The sequence below is a fragment of the Chiloscyllium punctatum genome, chromosome 15 (assembly GCF_047496795.1).
Source record: "Chiloscyllium punctatum isolate Juve2018m chromosome 15, sChiPun1.3, whole genome shotgun sequence".
NCBI lineage: Eukaryota > Metazoa > Chordata > Chondrichthyes > Orectolobiformes > Hemiscylliidae > Chiloscyllium > Chiloscyllium punctatum.
In genome coordinates, this window is record NC_092753.1 from 1,219,817 (window position 1) to 1,238,086 (window position 18,270).

The window sequence follows — 18,270 nt, forward strand, 5'->3', positions numbered from 1 at the left end:
AGCTGCTGTCTTGTCTCTGCAGTGATGGTTGAATTGCAGATGTCCTGGAGCTCTTAGTGAATCATTGTTGGTATTCTAATTTGCTTTTCATCAGTTGATTTTCTGTGCTTGAGGAAGATTTTGGGAGAGTGAGAGGAGCTTCCAGAATCCTTGCTGTTATCATTCCATGCTGCTATCATTCCATGCTGCTAACCCCCTCCGCATTGTTGTTAAACAAAAGCTACTAAAGCATGATTTTTTTGTATATTCCAAGTCTATTGTCTCTTTTTCAAACTGAACACTTCTAAGGTAACATTTCATCTCCAATATGTGAAGATATGATGTAAATGTGAGCAAAATAAGAGGCAAATTGCTGACAGCTCACTGAGTTTCAGGGCCTGTTGATTAAGATGGGAATTCCATTGCAGCTGTTGTTTATGTATTCAGTGTGTTACTTGGGCTTGTGAGGTGATTACGGGAGGCATTTTAGTTCATGAGAGTCCTTTTAAAAACCATTTTTAGTCCATGAAAGTCTCAGATATTGACATCTAATGGTGAAAGTTGAATATTGATAATCCACTTTCAATAGTTGTAGCAAGACGAGTAGTCAAAAGGAAACTTGTTTCAAGATTCTCTATCAGTGGATGTCTGCATCACCTGCTTGCCTGTAAAATGAATTGTAACAGCATAATGTTCGATTTGGAGTCACAGGAAAGCTGACTGTATTATCCTTATGAATTGAATGTTAAATGTTTTTGCACCACTGCAGTTGAATTTATGTTTGCGTTGATTGATCAATGTGAGCAATGGGCCAAGGTAATCCAAGATTCAGTACCTATTCTTGTGTTAGCAGCGAACCACTGAGATTGGTTTCAATATGGGTGTGTTAATTCCTAATTGACCTCCAGCAACTCGTACTAGAAGTAAAAGCATGTAGACATTTGGTGAGGACAGAAATGACTGATCACAATGCCCAAGCTCTCCGTCAAGACATTATTATTTGCTGCTATGGCAAGGAACTAAACAATTGGTCGCGACACGAGTCAGTGGCCTTCAGGAGAGGTGCAGTGGAAATATTGATAAGTTAACAAAGTGTTTTTGGTTTGATCCTTTTTGATATTTTTGGATCATCTTCATCAGATTTTCTTTTTTGGCGATGTGTAAGGGGTGCTGAAGGTGAAAGATTATAGAACAAAGACCAGTACAGCACAGTACAGGCCTTTTGGCCATCATTATTGTGCTGGCCTTTTATCCTATTCAAAGATCAAACTAGCCTACGTACTCTTCATTGTATTATCTTCTATGTGCCTATCCCAAGAGTCACTTAAATGTATCTGACTGTACTACCACCGCTGACAGTGCATTCCACGCACCCAATACTCTCTGTGTAAAGAACCTACCTCTGACATCTCCCCTAAACTTTCCTCCTGTGACCTTAAAATTATACCCCTCATGATAGATATTTCCTTCACAGGAAAACATATCTGGCTATCCACTCTATCTATGCCTCTCAACTTCTTGTACGCCTCTGTCAAGTCACCTCTCATCCTTTTTCGCTCCAGGGATAAAAGCCCTCGCTCCCTCAACCTTACTTCGTAAGACATGCCCTCCAGTCCGGGAGCATCCTGGTAAATCTCCTCTGAACTGTCTGTAAAGCTTCCACATCTTTCCTATAATGAGGCGACCAGAACTGAACACTGTATTCCAAGTGTGGTCTAACCAGGGCTCTATAGAGGTGCAGCATTACCCTCGTGGCTCTTAAACTCAATCCCCCTGCTAACGAAAGCCAACATGTCATATGCCTTCTTAACAACCCTATCAACTTGGCTGGCAACTTTGAGGGATCCATAGACATGCACGTCAAGATTCCTCTGTTCCTGCACACTGCCAACAATCCTACCTTTAACCCTGTATTCTGCATTCATATTTGACCTTCCAAAGTGAATCACTTTACACTTTTCCAGGTTGAACTCCATCAGCCCGGTTCTGCATCCGTTCAATGTCCTGTTACAACCTACAACAGCCCTCCACACTATCCACAACTCCACCAACCTTTATCTCATCGGCAAGCTTACTAACCCACCCTTCCACTTCCTAATCCAAGTCATTTATAAAAATCACAGAGCAGAGGTCCCAAAACCGATCCCTGCAGAACACCACTGGTTTCCGAGCTTTGGGCTGAATACTTTCCATCTACCACCACCCTCTGTCTTCTATGGACCAGCCAATTCTTTATTCAGATAGCCAGATTTCCCTGTACCCCATACCTCCTTACTTTCTGAATGAGTCTACCACGGGGATCCTTTATCAAATGCCTTGCTAAAATCCACATACACCACATCCACTGCTCTTCCTTCATCAGTGTGTTTTGTCATATTCTCAAAGAATTCAGTAAGGCTTGTGAGGCATGGCCTGCCCCCCTCAAAGCCATGCTGACTATCTCTAATCAAACTATGGTTTTCCAAGTAATCATAGATCCTGTCTGTCAGAATCTTCTCCCATACGTTGCCCACCATTGACATAAGACTGCCTGGTCTGTAATTCCCAGGATTCTCCCTATTCCCTTTCTTGAACAAGGGAATAACATTTGCCACCCTCCAATCATCTGACACTACTCCAGTGGACAGTGAGGATGCAAAGATCATTGCCAGAGGCACAGCAATCTCTTCCCTCGTATCCTGTAGTAACCTAGGGTATATCCTGTCTGGCTCAGGGGATCAACTGTCTGATGATTTTCAAAATTTTCAGCACATCCTCCTTCCTAACATTAACCTGTTCTAGCATATCAGACTGTTTCATGCTGTCCTCTCGATAGTGAATACTGAAGCAAAGTACTCATTAAGGATTCCCTACTTCCTCTGATTCCAGGCACAAGTTCCCTCCACTATACCTGATCGGCCCTACCCTCACTCTAGCAATCCTCTTGTTCCTCACATAAGTGTAGAATGCCTTAGGGTTTTCCTTAATCCTACCCGCCAAAGCTTTTTCATGCCCCCTTCTAGCCCTCCTAAATCCATTCTTCAGTTTCTTCCTGGCTACCTTGTAACTCTCTAGAGCCCTTTCTGATCCTTGCCTCCTCAACCTTGAGTAAGCGTCCTTCTTCCTCTTGACTAGATGTTCTACATCCCTTGTCACCCAAGATTCTTTCAAACTACCTTCTCTTCCTTGCCTCAGAGGGACAAACCTGTCCAGCACTATCAGCAAGTTCTTCCTAAACAACCTCCACATTTCTGTTGTGCATTTCCCTGAGAACATCTGTTTCCAATTAAAGTGCCCCAGTTACTGCCTAATAGCATTGTAATTCCCCTGTCCCAATCAAATACTTTCCCATACCATCTGCTGCTATCCTTCTCCATGAGTATAGTAAAGGTCAGGGAGTTGTGATCACTGTCACCGAAATGCTATCCCACGGAGAGATCTGACACCTGGCCTGGTTCATTGACCAGTACCAATTCCAATATGGTCTCCCCTCTAGTCGCCCTTTCTACATATTGCATCAGGAACCCTTCCTGGACACACCTGACAAAAACTGCTCCATTCAAACTATTTGAACCAAGGAGGTTCCAATCAATATTAGAGAAGTTAGTCACCTATAACAATGACACCGTTACTTCTGCACCTTCTCAAAATCTGCCTCCCAATCTGTTCCTCCGTGTCTGAGTAGCTATTTGGCGTAGGGTGGGGGGGGCTGTAAAAAAAACTCTCCAATGAAGTGACTGCTCCTTTCTTGTTTCTGACTTCCACCCATACTGACTCTAGACAAACTCCCCTTGATGACCTCCCTTTGTGCAGCTATGATCCTATCCCTGCTTAGCAATGCCACTCTTCCACCTCTTTTACCTCCATGCGCTATTTCTTTTGAAACATCTAAATTGTGGAACATCCAATAACTTTTCCTGCCCCTGTGATATCCAAGTCTCCGTAATGACCACAACATGCCCCATGCCTTCTATGCCACAGACCCAGGCTCAATGGCAGAAGCCTGGCCCCTGTGGCTTTCTCTTGGTAAGTCACACACACACACCCCCCTCCCTGCACAGTACCAAAAACAGTATACTTATTATTGAAGGGAACGGCCACAGAGGGTCCCTACACTGTCTATTCCCTTTCCCTCTTCTGATGGTCACCTAACCACCTTTATCCTGTAACTTATGTGTGACAACATCCCTATGATTCTTCTCTATCACCCCCTCAGCCTCCCGAGTGATCCAAAGTTCATCCAGCTCCAGTCTCTAACATGGTCTGTGAGGAACTGGAGTTGGCTGCACCTCTCGCAGGCGAAGTCAGCGGGGACATTAATGATGACCCTTATCTCCCACATGTAACTGCCGTAGCTTCCATCCCCTCTGTTCTAAATTGACAGGAGACGTTGAATATATAAAAAAACGCTTAATCTACCAATCCTCACCACACGGTCTTTTGTTTTTTGGTTAGAGGAGGAGGAGTGGGAGACACTACACGTGTAGTTGTCTTGAGTTTAACCACAGCCTGAATATATTAGTTCACGTGCCCAGCAATTCCTTTGCCCACATCCACTCCTGTTGAGTCTTCGCTCCACCTATTCACGAGGTAAGTATTTAACAGGGAGCCTTACCTTACCATCCTGTTAAATATTCTCCAAGATGGCAGCTTTTATTGCCAATAATAAAGTAAACGTGAACAAACTAGTCTCATCCGGTTGAATTTTCAAGCTGGAACAGGGTGCCTGATTATATTATGATACAAATATCCCTACCTCCCTAATAAAAACTGAAAGAACTGCAGATGCTGTAAATCAGAAAGAAAAATAGAAATTGCTGAAAAACCTCAACAGGTCTGGCTGCATCTGTGGAGTGAAATCAGAGTTAATGATCTGAGGAAGGGTTACTTGACCCGAAACGTTAACTCTGATTTCTCTCCACAGATGCTGCCAAACTTGTTGAGCGTTTTCAGCAATCTCTGTTTTTGTCCCTACCTACATTCTCAGTTGGGTCATGGTGTTTTTTCTCCTTTGTTTATGGGGTATAGATACTGATGGATGGCCAAAATTTACTGCCCATCCCTCTTGCTGCCGGAACCAAGTGGCTTGGTCAAACACTGTTGTGGGTCTAGACTCTCAGGCCAGACCAGATAAGGATAGCAGATTGCCTTTCCTAAAGGACACTTTTGAACCAGACTTGCTCTCAACAATTGACGTTAAGTGAGCTTTTAATTCCCAATTTTCATTGGCCTAGATGTCACCATCTGGGTCGGTGGATTGGCCATGCAAAATTACCCATTGTGTCTAGGGATGTGCAGGATAAGTGGATTAGCCATAAGAAATGCAGGTTTGTAGGTATAGGGTTGGGGATGGGTGAGTTTGGGAGGGATGCTCTTTGGAAGGGTAGTGTGGACCCAATGGGCCAAATGGCTTGCGTCCACACTGTAGGGATTCCATGATCTACAAGGAAGTGTGTGGTGGGCTTGGTGGGGGGGGGGGGGGGGGGGGCGGGGGAGAGAAGAACACATCTTTCAAACATCAGCCTGAGTCTGTGCACTATTAGGAGGAGAAAGTGAGGACTGCAGATGCTGGAGATCAGAGCTGAAAATGTGTTGCTGGAAAAGCGCAGCAGGTCAGGCAGCATCCAAGGAGCTGAGCCTGAAGAAGGGCTCATGCCCGAAACGTCGATTCTCCTGCTCCTTGGATGCTGCCTGACCTGCTGCGCTTTTCCAGCAACAGATTTTCAGCTCTGTGCACTATTAGTCCTGTGACAATAGCACTACACCAGTGCCTCCCCATGTGACTGAAGGAAAATTATTGAGGGACTAATACTTTGTTCTTAAATCATTAATTACTTGTGTCACCAAGATGTTTTGTTTTTAAGACATTGGTTCATGTGCTTTCTTCACAGAACACATTTTTTTGTTTGATTTTCCTGTGGGTGCATGTGTATCTCAGGAAGAAAATCTGTTGTGCTTGTCTGCATTTCTCATGTTCGCTGTTTATTAATTTCTTCTTTCAAAATGCACGATGGATTTCATTTTTCCAGTTGTGTATTCAATATCCAGACATTACTAGGTTTTAAAATTTAGTGTGTTCTAACCTGTTCTTTGATTTATTTTATGTTACCTGTTATTTATTTATGCCTTTTAGTTATCAACCATTAGCTCATTTTAATTACTTTTCCTCCATAGAAAGTTTCAGAATTTCTCTTGGTCTTCTCTGTTCTGGTAAAAGACTTTAGCTAAAACCCCTTATCTCTGGTATTTGCAAAAGTTGAATATTGCTTCTTTGTTTTTGTACTCTTCACCGTGATTACATAGCTCAGGATCCTGTTCACAGATTTGTCACTTTGTTTTCCCTACTTAAAAAGATTGAAATATTGCTAAGTCTCTCTGATATTGCTTTTACCAATTTGTTTTCATATTGTTTTGATTTCTTATCACAATGTATTGACTGATGGTGAAATGCAGTGTGCTTCGGGTCGAGTGATTGTTCAGTCTAAGAAGCAGCAATCAAGATTTTGGGAGATTATTTTAGCTTTTTTATTTGGTGGATTATCTGTTTGATATTTACATTCAAGTTGGTTTACTTTGTAGCAGAGTCACTTTAGTCATTGCATACTTAAGATAGAAAAGTGCCACTTATATGCATGCATTTCTTTATTATATCAAATAGATTTAATGATATTAATTCATTTCAAATTGCCCTTCACACTGACAGGACTATAATTAAGTACTTCACTGTGGTGTGGTATCGTGCAATTTGCTTTTACATACAATGTAGTTTGGATGATAAATTCTAACAGTGTCACTGGCTATTACCTCATGTTTAAAGTGGGTGTATGCAATATAAAAGTTTCATGCATCTGCTTTAAGTAGGTGAGACATTGGCAGCAGGACTGAAAAAGAAATGTTGTCACATTCTTTTGGTGTGTTAATCTGCTCGTTTTTCATTGCTAGTTGGAAGAGAACAGAAGTGTCCAGAAGCAAATAAAACTACTTCAGAAGAAACAGGCACAGATAGTGAAGGAGAAAGTTCACCTGCAGAGTGAGCACAGCAAAGCCATTCTCGCTCGCAGTAAACTGGAGAGTCTTTGCCGTGAACTTCAGCGTCATAATAAAACATTAAAGGTGAGTGTGTTCTGCCTTTGACACAGTGAAGGTTAAAAGTACTATACAATCTAGTTATTTAGCTTCAGTTTATTTACAGCATTTTATTATGGGAGTGGCTTTATTATATTTTATAAGTTGTGCCTAAACTACAGGGATGGACATTATGGATATCTGTCATGTCTTGACAAACCAAATTCCATTCTTTGGTGTGGTCATGAGCATGATAGTCTATTATCTCAGGATGTCGCCTACATGCACGTGTAATGACATTTGAAAAAGTTCTGCACAGGGATTAACAAAAGTTTCAGTTGCTGCCAAGTCAAGAAGTGTACAGCGTATCCTTAAATTTGTTAATGGAATGTGGGCATCATTGCCTTGATCAGCACTTATTACCCATTCCCAATTGGAGGAGATGGTGATAAAGCCTTATTAAAGAACTGCAGCCTTTGGTGTGTAGGAGCATTCACAGTACTGTTAGGAAGGGAGTTCCCAGCATTTTGACCCATTAACCACGTAGGAACGGCAATATTGTTCCAAGTCTTTGTGATTCAGAGAGAAACTTGCAGTTGGTGGCATCACTTGTGAGAGACTCAGACACGTGATCAAAGGGTGGTGGTTAGATTCTCTGTATTGGAGATAGTCATTGCTTGGCACTGATGTGGCGCAAATGTTATTTGCAGTGATCAACCCAAGTCTAGATATTGTCCAAGTCTTGCTACATATGGAAACAGACTGTTCAGTAGCTGAGGAGCTGTGAATGATGCTGAACATTGTACAGTTATCAATGAACAGATGGGAGCTGGATACTACAGAGGTATTGCTTATGTGAGTGATCACAATTATGGCAAATAGAGTAAGGCACATGGCAATAGTTAATTATAGGCCATTGACCAGTTTTTCAAATAGTTCATAACTGTGCTGCATCTTAACTCTGTTTAACTGCCTTGTATATAATCTCTGTATATATCTCTCTGTATGTAATGGTAAAACTCCAGAATAAGAAATTTCTTGTAGGGGGAATAATCATACTGGCAAGATGAGCAATTGCTAATTTAGAGTGCAAACTGACCAGATTTGTTAAAAACAAAGACATTCTACAAGTTGAACCATGACATGATACACAAGGTCATTGTGTGTCAATCTGTATTTCCATGAGGCTTCTCCTTGAGGTTCTTTGAACCTGTCCTGTTGATTCAGGGCATTCTTCACCATTTTAGCTCAGCTGACCTACCTTTATCTTATGACTAAATTTCTTTAGCAGCTTTAACATTTCAACTTTAGTTTCCAGGTCTATGAAAACTGCAAGTGCAATGTAACTGTATTTGCCAGTGCTTCCTGACAAAGATGGGTCACTTTTACTTTTATTGCCTGGCTTACCATCCTATGATAATCAATGAGGTGATATTTATTTTAATGACATTAAGTTTAATGGATCTAATGTTAATTATTGCCAAACAACCTTCCGGGCACTCAATGTTGATCGAGTCTCACTGTATTAAGTTTTAGGTATTGTAGATTTTAGCAGCGCAGGTTTTAAAGTATTATTATTTTTTCTTTAACTCTTGATTTCTTGAGCCAATCTTCCATTCCCTTGTTTTATTTTCCTCTTTGGAGCTGTCTTAACTTTGAATGCACCTGCTGTAATTTACACTTGCGTCTCAGACTTTGCACCGATGATTTCACAGACCTTCGGTCTCTGACTGGTTAAAGAGATACTAATCGTTTTCCCTGTTCACTCCTGGGTGCCAAATGTCCTAATTTCCCCCTCTGCAATGTTTACAGCTCGTGGTTTCACCAACTTGTGCAAAAGTTATAAAATCTTAAACGTGGATGGGCAAGTCTAAATAATGGCTGATACTGTCACAGCAAAACTTGGATTTTGATGGTTCCTAACTCTTCCCAGTAAAACAGATAGTTGCTCTTTGGGGTTGTCAGTGCAGTGATTATACTTACAAAGCCAATTTCCCTGATCTAGTTTTTACTTCTGCAAACTGTTTTCTTTACATTTGACAGGAATTCAGTTGGCGTAATGAACTGACCACAAGTGCTTTTTTAAATTACGCAGGAGGAAAACATGCAGCGAGCACGGGAGGAGGAGGAACGTCGCAAGGAAGTGACGGCACATTTTCAAATGACCCTCAATGAAATTCAGGCCCAGATGGACCAGCACAACCTGCACAACACAAAGCTGCGACAGGAAAACATCGAACTAGCTGAGCAACTGAAGAAACTAATAGAACAGTATGAACTACGAGAAGAGGTGATTTCGGGTTGTTCTGGATTATTATGTTTTGCTACTGATGGAGGATTGTAGATTGTAAAATATCAGAAGTTTTCCAGTGTAACACTTTAGCTTTCCACGCTTTCTAATGAACAATACTTATTGTTGTCAGAGTTAAGTTTTATATTTGTATATTACTTTCTAATGGCAAACTTTCCTCACCAGTAAGTTTTAGTGATAATAGCTGTATGTAAAGCTGATAACTCAGTTGATCCCAGGTATGCAGGGATCCTCTTATGAGGGGAGGTTGAGTAGATTGGGTGTGTACTCATTGGACTATAGAAGAATGAAAGGTGACCTTATTGAAACATACAAGATTCTAAGGGGATACAACAGGGGAATTGTGATAAGGTTGTTTCGCTTGTGGGAGAGAGTACGGCCAGAGAGCATAATTTCAGAATTAGGGATTGCCCATTTAAGACAGGGATGAGGAGGAATTTCTTGGCTTGGGGCAGTGAATCTGTGGAATTCTGCACCACGGAAGGCTGTTGAGGCTGGGTCATTGAGTATATTCAAGGCCAAGAAAGTCATTTTTAAACAGTAACAGAATCAAGGGTTGTGGGGAAAAGGCAAGACAGTGGAGTTGAACATTTTCAGATAAGCCATCATCTCATTAAATCGCAGAGTCCACTTGAGGGCTGAATGGCCTACTGCTGCTACCTCTAATGACCTCACAGTTGCTCATAATATTCACATAGCATATGGAGACAGCTATTTGCAGTATTCCTGGAAGCTTCAGTTTTAGTTGTGGTTTTGTGTACTTTCATTGATAATTGTGTAATCTTAGCTGTTGGCAAATTGGCCAGATCATATAATATTGTGAGAAACACAAGTTAAACAGTTTAGTGGTTGCGATCTCACTGTGGTTAAACTTTGGCTATTATGTAACAGATAATCAAAGTTTAAGTTTAAATCTGTGTATGCCTATTCTAATGAAGTGGTTATTAGCAGAAGTAGTGGGTGTGCAGTTGTCACCACTAATCAACATGGTGCATTGTGCAAAATGAAATTATTAAGATTTCTTCAATATGTGTTGTACCTGACTTCCTTTTATCCAAAGAGACCTGGATATGAAAGGAAGTTATTTGTTTTGTGTAGATATTTTTGATAGCGAGAGCAACAGCTGTCGAGTATACTGCAGCTTCTAGTGTCAGGTCCACTCTGGTTAATATACAGAAAATCCATTATTAATTGGGTTATTTGGTTTGATCCTTAGCACTTCATAGCTTCCGCTCCTGTCAGCTTCTAATAAATAGAAATATTGTTTTCCCAATGATTAGGGAGTTTTTCTTTTAAATGGACTACTGCTGGGGATTAATTTATTTATCAATGTTGATACTTTTTAACTGTCATTGTTGGCACTGTGAAGGCTGGGTAATTTACTTTGTCTTGTTTCTGCCCTCCTTACCCCTCTATAGCATATTGACAAAGTTTTCAAGCATAAGGAATTACAACAGCAATTGGTAGATGCCAAGCTCCAGCGAACTACAGAGATTATGAAAGAGGTCGATGAGGAGCATCATAGAGAGAGGGAGTTTGTAAGTAAAGGCTGTTATTCATTATACTTTCACTGTTTGCACTAAAGCTGCATGTTATCCATTTCTGAAGTACATTGCAACTCTTGGAAATCTGCTAAGTGTAGTTGATTCTCTTAATGTCTGGACATATTTGAATTGCCTCAGCTTTAAACTGCTTTCATAGAAGCTATAAAGAATTTTCACATCTTTTGTTACAACCAGCTCCATCCTGCATGTTTCAGTTGTGCATTGATTATTGTTTGTTTATCTTTTGGGGTATTGATTAGCTTTTCAATTTATCTGTAACTTTGCGAACATTTTCTCCCCTTTCTTCAACTTTGAGTGGCTCACATCCCAGACTTGAGTCCATCCAATGTGTTAATGTTTTCACAATTTAACATGTTCTCATAATTTAATTAAACAAATCTAAAAATATGTTTTAAAACAAAATACATTTGTGATTGATAATGCCCTTCCATATATAGTGTATTTGCAAATAGTCTTAAAATGAAAAAAACATACTATTGGTGCATTGTGTTTGTGTAGCTAGGTGCTCAATACTGCCTCTCAGTCTTGAAGTTTCAGTAAAAGTATGATTGGTACCAATTTACAATTAACCAAGGGATTTATCTGAGGGCTAATCTTGCATTATGTAGCGACTGATAACATAGTGCCATAGGCACTTGCCTGTGAGTCCTTTGTTTGCCTCCTTTCAGGAAAGAGTGCATTGCAGAAGCTAAAAGAGATGAGCTAGAATGTTTAAATGTACAGATTAGTTTTATCTCTGATCAAAATGTGCAAAACTACTGCAAATCATTTTGAACACTGCACGTCATGTTTACTTGCTTTAGAGAATAGAACATAACTGAGGTTTTCAATTAATGGGTTAGACCAATGATCCAGAAATATTTTCCTCCTCAATTCTCCATTTAAGTTATTTTACATTTAATGACTTCATTTATACCACATTGAAACTCTGCTTTCTGTACGGTCAGCTTCACCTGCCTAAGTTTTCACTGCCATCTCGTACCAACATGTTTTTGAATTACTTTTATTTTCTGGAGACCTCCGGTACATATATCCGGGTTCCAGGCTCTCAAAAGACCAGTAGGCTGAATACCGTGAGGAAATACAATTTGGGTACTGCCCCTGATCCTAGCCTCTATCAATGTAGCCAATAGGCTATATGGTTCCTAAAGAAGTAGGTGAGATTTGTTCTCCCTCTTATAAAGAAACATTAACAGAACTGAAAGGAATTCAAATCTAATGTTGATCTTGCTTGTTGTGCATCTTCTTTGCAACCTTAATTTTGCATTCCTCATACTGTTCAATCACCCCAGGATCTTTAGGTGTAATCTAGCTGTTCTTCATGCAAAACAAAACTTCTCACTGTACCTAGGTACATGTGACAATAGTAAATCAAATCAAATCAAAACATTCTGCCATCCTAAATATGAAAGTGATGTGTAACATTTTAAGAAATTACCTGTTTGTTTTTGTTCTATTTTGCTAGCTGCTAAAAGAAGCGACTGAATTGAGGCACAAGTGTGAACTGATGAAGCAGCAAGAGGCACAACTGAAACAACAGGTATATTCCAGCAAACTGTTGGACCTTCCACCACCTGGCACTCAGTTTTTAGATACCAGCTACTGCATTCTTACCTCAGAATGTGTAGGATAGTCATTGCCATTGAAAGATCTGTCTTGCTGTCTGAAACTTTCAGAAAGAAGGAGGTTGAAATCAGAGAATAATATATCCACTATGGGAGCGAACAAACGAAGTGAAGTGATTTTTTAAAAAAACACCATGAGGAGAGACAACATGGGAAGATTTGAGACTTTAGAGTTGGAAGGAAAGAAATGGACCACACGACATGATACCTTTTGAAGTGACAGCAACTAATCAAATAACCTTGATGTTTAATTTTAAATTGCTGCAATTATATTAACAAACTATCAATTAAGTTGTTATATGTCCGATGCTTCTTGTTTTATAGCTTTCTCTGTATATGGATAAGTTTGAAGAATTCCAGAGCACATTGGCAAAGAGCAATGAGGTTTTTACAACGTTCAGGCAGGAAATGGAAAAGGTAAAGGCAGACTGACCAATTTTTTTCCCATACTTGTTTCAACTTCGTATTGGTTGAACCATCAACCTCTTAGGCAATTTTCTGATTTTGCTTTATTTTGATGCTTTATCTTCATTGCATTTTGTACTCTTGGAGTTTGGAATTCAATTATTTCTCATTTGATGAATAAATTATTATTCTAAAATCGAACAGAACCAGCAACTTGAGATAGGTGCAAGTTGATAGCAGCATGAATTTGAATTTTCTATGTCAATCTGCAGTCTCAGTGCTATTCACTTACAGGCTTATGAAGTGAAACCTCTTAGATTCTAACTATTAGGGAAATCAAAGAGGCTGAAATGTTGCAAGTTACTCTTTGTTTTAAGCTATTGTAAAAGTTTGAAGCCTTCCATCAAGGGGGCTAGAAGTGGAGTCTTGTATTCATCTACCAAACACGCTGCGCCTACAGAATTAGACAATAGACAATAGGTGCAGGAGTAGGCCATTCTGCCCTTTGAGCCTGCACCCACCATTCAATATGATCATGGCTGATCATCCTTAATCAGTATCCCCTCCCTACCCCCCTCCCCTCCATATCCCCCCCTGTCCTTACCCCCCCTCCCCTCCCCTCCCCTCCTATCCTTAACCCCCTCTCCTGCCCTCCCCTCCTTACTCCCCTCCCCCTCCCCTCCCCTCCCCTCCCCCTCCCCTCCCCTCCCCTCCCCTCCCCTCCTTACCCTCCCTCCCCTCTCCATAACTCTTGATTCCACTATCCTTGAGAGCTCTATCCAACTCTTTCTTAAATGAATCCAGAGACTGGGCCTCCACTGCCCTCTGGGGAAGAGCATTCCACACAGCCACCAATCTCTGGGTGAAGAAGTTCCTCCTCATCTCTGTCCTAAATGGTCTACCCCATATTTTTAAGCTGTGTCCTCTGGTTCGGCACTCACCCATCAGCGGAAACATGTTTCCTGCCTCCAGAGTGTCCAATCCTTTAATAATCTTATATCTCTCAATCAGATCCCCTCTCAGTCTTCTAAACTCAAGGGTATACAAGGGTGTACAAAGTGAAGCGAATGGCACTGAAACAAGTTGCACAAGCTGACATTTATTGCATAGTCCCTAGTTGCCCTGAAAAGATAATGTTGGGCCAACATCATGAATGTGCCCTACCATTCAGTATCTTGCTGAGTCATGTGAGAGGGCAGCCATCCTCATTATTGTGGGACTGGAGTCACTGAGGTCAATGAGCACTGATGAAAGTCACAGGCCTGAAATGTTAACTCTCCTCCTTTAGAGCATAGAACAATACAGCGCACAACAAGCCCTTTAGCCCTAGATGTTGCGCTGACCTGTGAACTAATCTAAGTCCACCCCCCTACACTATCCCATCATCAACCATGTGCTTATCCAAGGATTGCTTAAATGCCCCTACTGTGGATGAGTTAACTATTTTGGCAGGAAGGGCACACCCTTACCACTCTCGAGTAAAGAACCTGCCACTGACGTCTGTCTTAAATCTATCACCCCTCAATTTGTAGCTGTGCCGCCTCATACAAGCCGACATCATTATCCTAGGAAAAAGACGTTCACTGTCTACCTATCTAATCCTCTGATCATCTTGTATGTCTCTAACAAATCCCCTCTTAGCTGCCTTCTCTCCAGTGAGAACAGACCCAAGTCTCTCAGCCTTTCCTCATAAGACCTTTCCTTCAGAGCAGGCAACATCCTGGTAAATCTCCTCTGTATCTTTTCCAATGCTTCCACATCCTTCCTGTAATGAGGCGACCAGAACTGTACAAAATATTCCAAGTGTGGCTGCACTGGCATTTTGTATAGTTGCAGCATGACATCACTGCTCCGGAACTCAATCCCTCTACCAATACACTGTATGCCTTAACAGCACTATCAAACCTGGGTGGCAACTTTCAGGGATCTGTGTACATGGACTCCAAGATCCCTCTGCACATCCACACTACCAAGAATCTTTCCATTGACCCAAGTATTTTGCCTTCCTGTTATTCTTCCCAAAGTGAATCACCTCACATTTATCTGCATTGAACTCCATTTGCCACCTCTCTGCCCAATTCTGCAGTTTATCCCGGGCAGCATGGTGGCTCAGTGGTTAGTACTGCCGCCTCACAGTATGAGGGTCCCAGGTTCAATTCCAGCCTCAGGCAACTGTCTGTGTGGAGTTTGTACATTCTCTCTGTGTCTGCGTGGGTTTCCTCCGGGTGCTCCGGTTTCCCCCCACAATCCAAAGATGTGTAGGTCAGGTGAATTGCCCACAGTGTTAGGCGCATTAGTCAGAGGGAAATGGGTCTGGGTGGGTTACTCTTCAGAGGGTCGGTGTGGACTGGTTAGACCAAAGGGCCTGTTTCCACACTGTATGGAAACCCCCTGCAACCTTCTTCCACACTATCCACTACTCCACCGACTTTAGTGTCATCTGCAAACTTACTAACCCACCATCTACCTATGCCTGCATCCAAGTCATTTCTAAAAATGACACACAGCAGTGGTCCCAAAACAGATCCTTGTAGCACACCACTAGCAACCGGATTCCAAGCTGAATATTTTCCATCAGTCACCACTCGCTGTCTTCCAGAAAGCCAGTTTCTAATCCAAGCTGCTAAGTCACCCTCAATCCCATACCTCTGCATTTTGTCCAACAGCCTACCATGTGGAACCTTATCAAAGGCTTTACTAAAGTCCATGTACACCACGTCATCTGCCCTACCCTCATCCACATGCTTGGTCACCTTCTCAAAAAACTCAATAAGGTTAATGAGACATGACCTGCCCTTGACAAAACCATGTTGACTACCTCCAATCAAATTATTGCTTGCTAGATGATTATAAATCCTATGTCTTATAATCCTTTCCAAAGCTTTTCCTACAGCAGACGTAAGGCTCACTGGTCTATAGTTACCTGGGTCATCTCTCCTGCCCTTCTTGAACAAGGGCACAACATTTGCAACCCTCCAGTCCTCTGGTACTAAACCTGTAGACAAGGATGAAAGCCAAAGGCTCCAACATCTCTGTAGCTTCCCAGAGAATCCTTGGATAAATCCCATCCAGCCCAGGGGACTTTTCTACTTTCACTCCTTATAGAATCGATAACACATCTTCCTTATTAACCTCAATCCTTTCTCATCTAATATCCCATACCTCATTCTTCTCCTCTACAATATTCTCAGTTTCCTGAGTGAAAACAAATGAGAAATATCCATTTAGCACCTTTCCAATCTCCAGAGGGTCCACACACAACTTCTCATTTCAGTTTTGAGTGGCCCTATTCCTACCCTGGTCATCCTTTTATTCCTCCCATACCCTATAGAAAACTTGAGGGTTCTCCTTTATTTTATCTGCTAAAGACTGCTCATGTCCCCTCCTTGCTCTTCTTAAATCCTTCCGAGCTAATCTGTACCTCTCCATCACCTCATCTGAACTATCTCGTCTCAACATCACATAAGCCTCCTTCTTCTGCTTAACAAGAGCTACAGTTTCTGTAGTAAACCACAGTTCCCTTACCTTATCACTTCCTCCCTGCCTGACAGGGACATACCTATCAAGGACACGCAATATCTGATCCTTAAACCAGCTCCACATTTCCATTGTCTGCATCCACTGCATTTTGCTACCCCATTCTATGCCTCCGAAGTCTTACCTAATTGCATTATAATTGCCCTTCCCTCATCGATAACTCTTGCCCTGTGGCATGTATCTATCCCTTTCCATCACTAAACTAAACATTACTGAATTTTGGTCACTCTCTCCAAAGTGCTCACCAACCACTAAATCAAACACTTGGCCTGGTTCATTACCAGGCACCAGATCCAGTGTGGCCTCCCCTTAATCCACGGATGCTGCCAAACCCTGTCTATTTTCAGCATTTTCTGATACTGTGAAATTTCCAGTATTCACAGTATTTGGCTTTTAGATGTCTCTCAATTGATTTGGAGACTCTTTACTGAAGTAATGAATTTATAAAGGTGCCATACGGAATGTTGGTATGTTTTGTTTTAAAAAAGCAGATCTCTGATCTGAAGTTGATTTATTTCTGTTATAAGTCTGTCATCCACACAATGTAAATTTCTTATTGCATTGACATCTAGCATATACTGTAATTTGGAAAATTGCTCATGTACATCCTGTCGACAAATCACAGGAGAAATCCAACCCAGTGAATTATCACCCTAACTCTCTACTCTCTGGCAAAACAAGGGAAGGAGTGTTGTTGACAGTCCTATTGAGCAGCACTTAATGGCACGAAGCAGGGGGTGATGGTTGAAGGATGTTTCCAGTGGTGTATTGCAGGGTTTGATGCTGGGTCCCTTGCTGTTTGTCATGTACGTTAATGATCTTGACATGGTATAACCAGTAAGTTCACAGATGATATGAAAATTGGTGTGGTAAATAGTAAGGAGAAAAGCCTTAGACTACCTGATGATATAGATGGATGAGTCAGATATGCTGAACAGTGACAAATGGAATTTAATCCTGAAAGATGTTTGGTGATGCATTTTGGATGGAACTAATGAGGCAAGGGAGTACCTGTTGTGTGGCATGGCCCTTAGAAATGCAGAGGATCATCTTGGTGTACATGTCCATAGATCCTTGAAGGCAACAGGACAGACGAATAAGCTGATTAAGAAGGCATGGGGTATTTTTATTGGTCAAGGCATTGAATACAAGAGTAAGGAGATTACGATGGAGCTGTGTACAATGTTAGTTCAGTCACAACTGGAGTAATGAGAGATCCTGGCTGCCATGCTACGGGAAGGATGCAGTTGCATTAACCAGAATGCAAAAGAGACTCATCAGGGTGTTTCCTAGACTGGGCTGTTTCAGCTGTAATGAGAGACTGGATGGGTTGGGGTTGTTTTCCTCCAAACAAGAAGGTGGAGGGTAGCATGATGGCTCAGTGGTTAGCACTCCTTCCTTCCAGCACCAGGGACCCGGGTTTGATTGCAGCCTTGGGTGACTGTCTGTGTGGAGTTTGCACATTCTCCCCGTGTCTGTGTGGGTTTCCTCCTACAGTCCATCGTTGTGCAAGTTAGATGGATTAGCCATGGTAAAAATGCAGTGTTATGGGGATAGGGTGAGGGGGAGGTGGTGGGGATGGGGGATGGGGGATGGGGGATGGGGGATGGGTGCTAGGTTTGGGTAGGATGCTGTTCCAAGGGTCAATGCAGACTCAATGGGCTGAATCACCTCTTTCCACATCTTAAGGATTCTATGATTCTATTCTTTGATCTGATTGAGGTGTTTAAATTTCTAAAGGACATAGATAAGGTAACAGGGAGAAATCTCCCCATTATAGGAAGGCTCAGTAACCAAGGTCACA

The 18,270-nt window shown here is 41.7% G+C and overlaps 1 protein-coding gene across 5 annotated transcripts in view; it reads left to right on the top strand.

Annotated features, from left to right (window-relative positions):
* The window catches only part of LOC140485972 (gamma-taxilin-like), an 89,852-nt gene that overhangs the window by 61,353 nt on the left and 10,229 nt on the right, over positions 1-18,270 (top strand). For all 5 annotated transcript variants that reach the window (XM_072584429.1, XM_072584430.1, XM_072584431.1 and 2 more), the window contains 5 exons: positions 6,901-7,071; positions 9,119-9,313; positions 10,753-10,872; positions 12,365-12,439; positions 12,849-12,941. In XM_072584429.1, the coding sequence (XP_072440530.1) occupies positions 6,901-7,071; positions 9,119-9,313; positions 10,753-10,872; positions 12,365-12,439; positions 12,849-12,941 (654 nt within the window). The remainder of the gene's footprint in view (positions 1-6,900; positions 7,072-9,118; positions 9,314-10,752; positions 10,873-12,364; positions 12,440-12,848; positions 12,942-18,270) is intronic.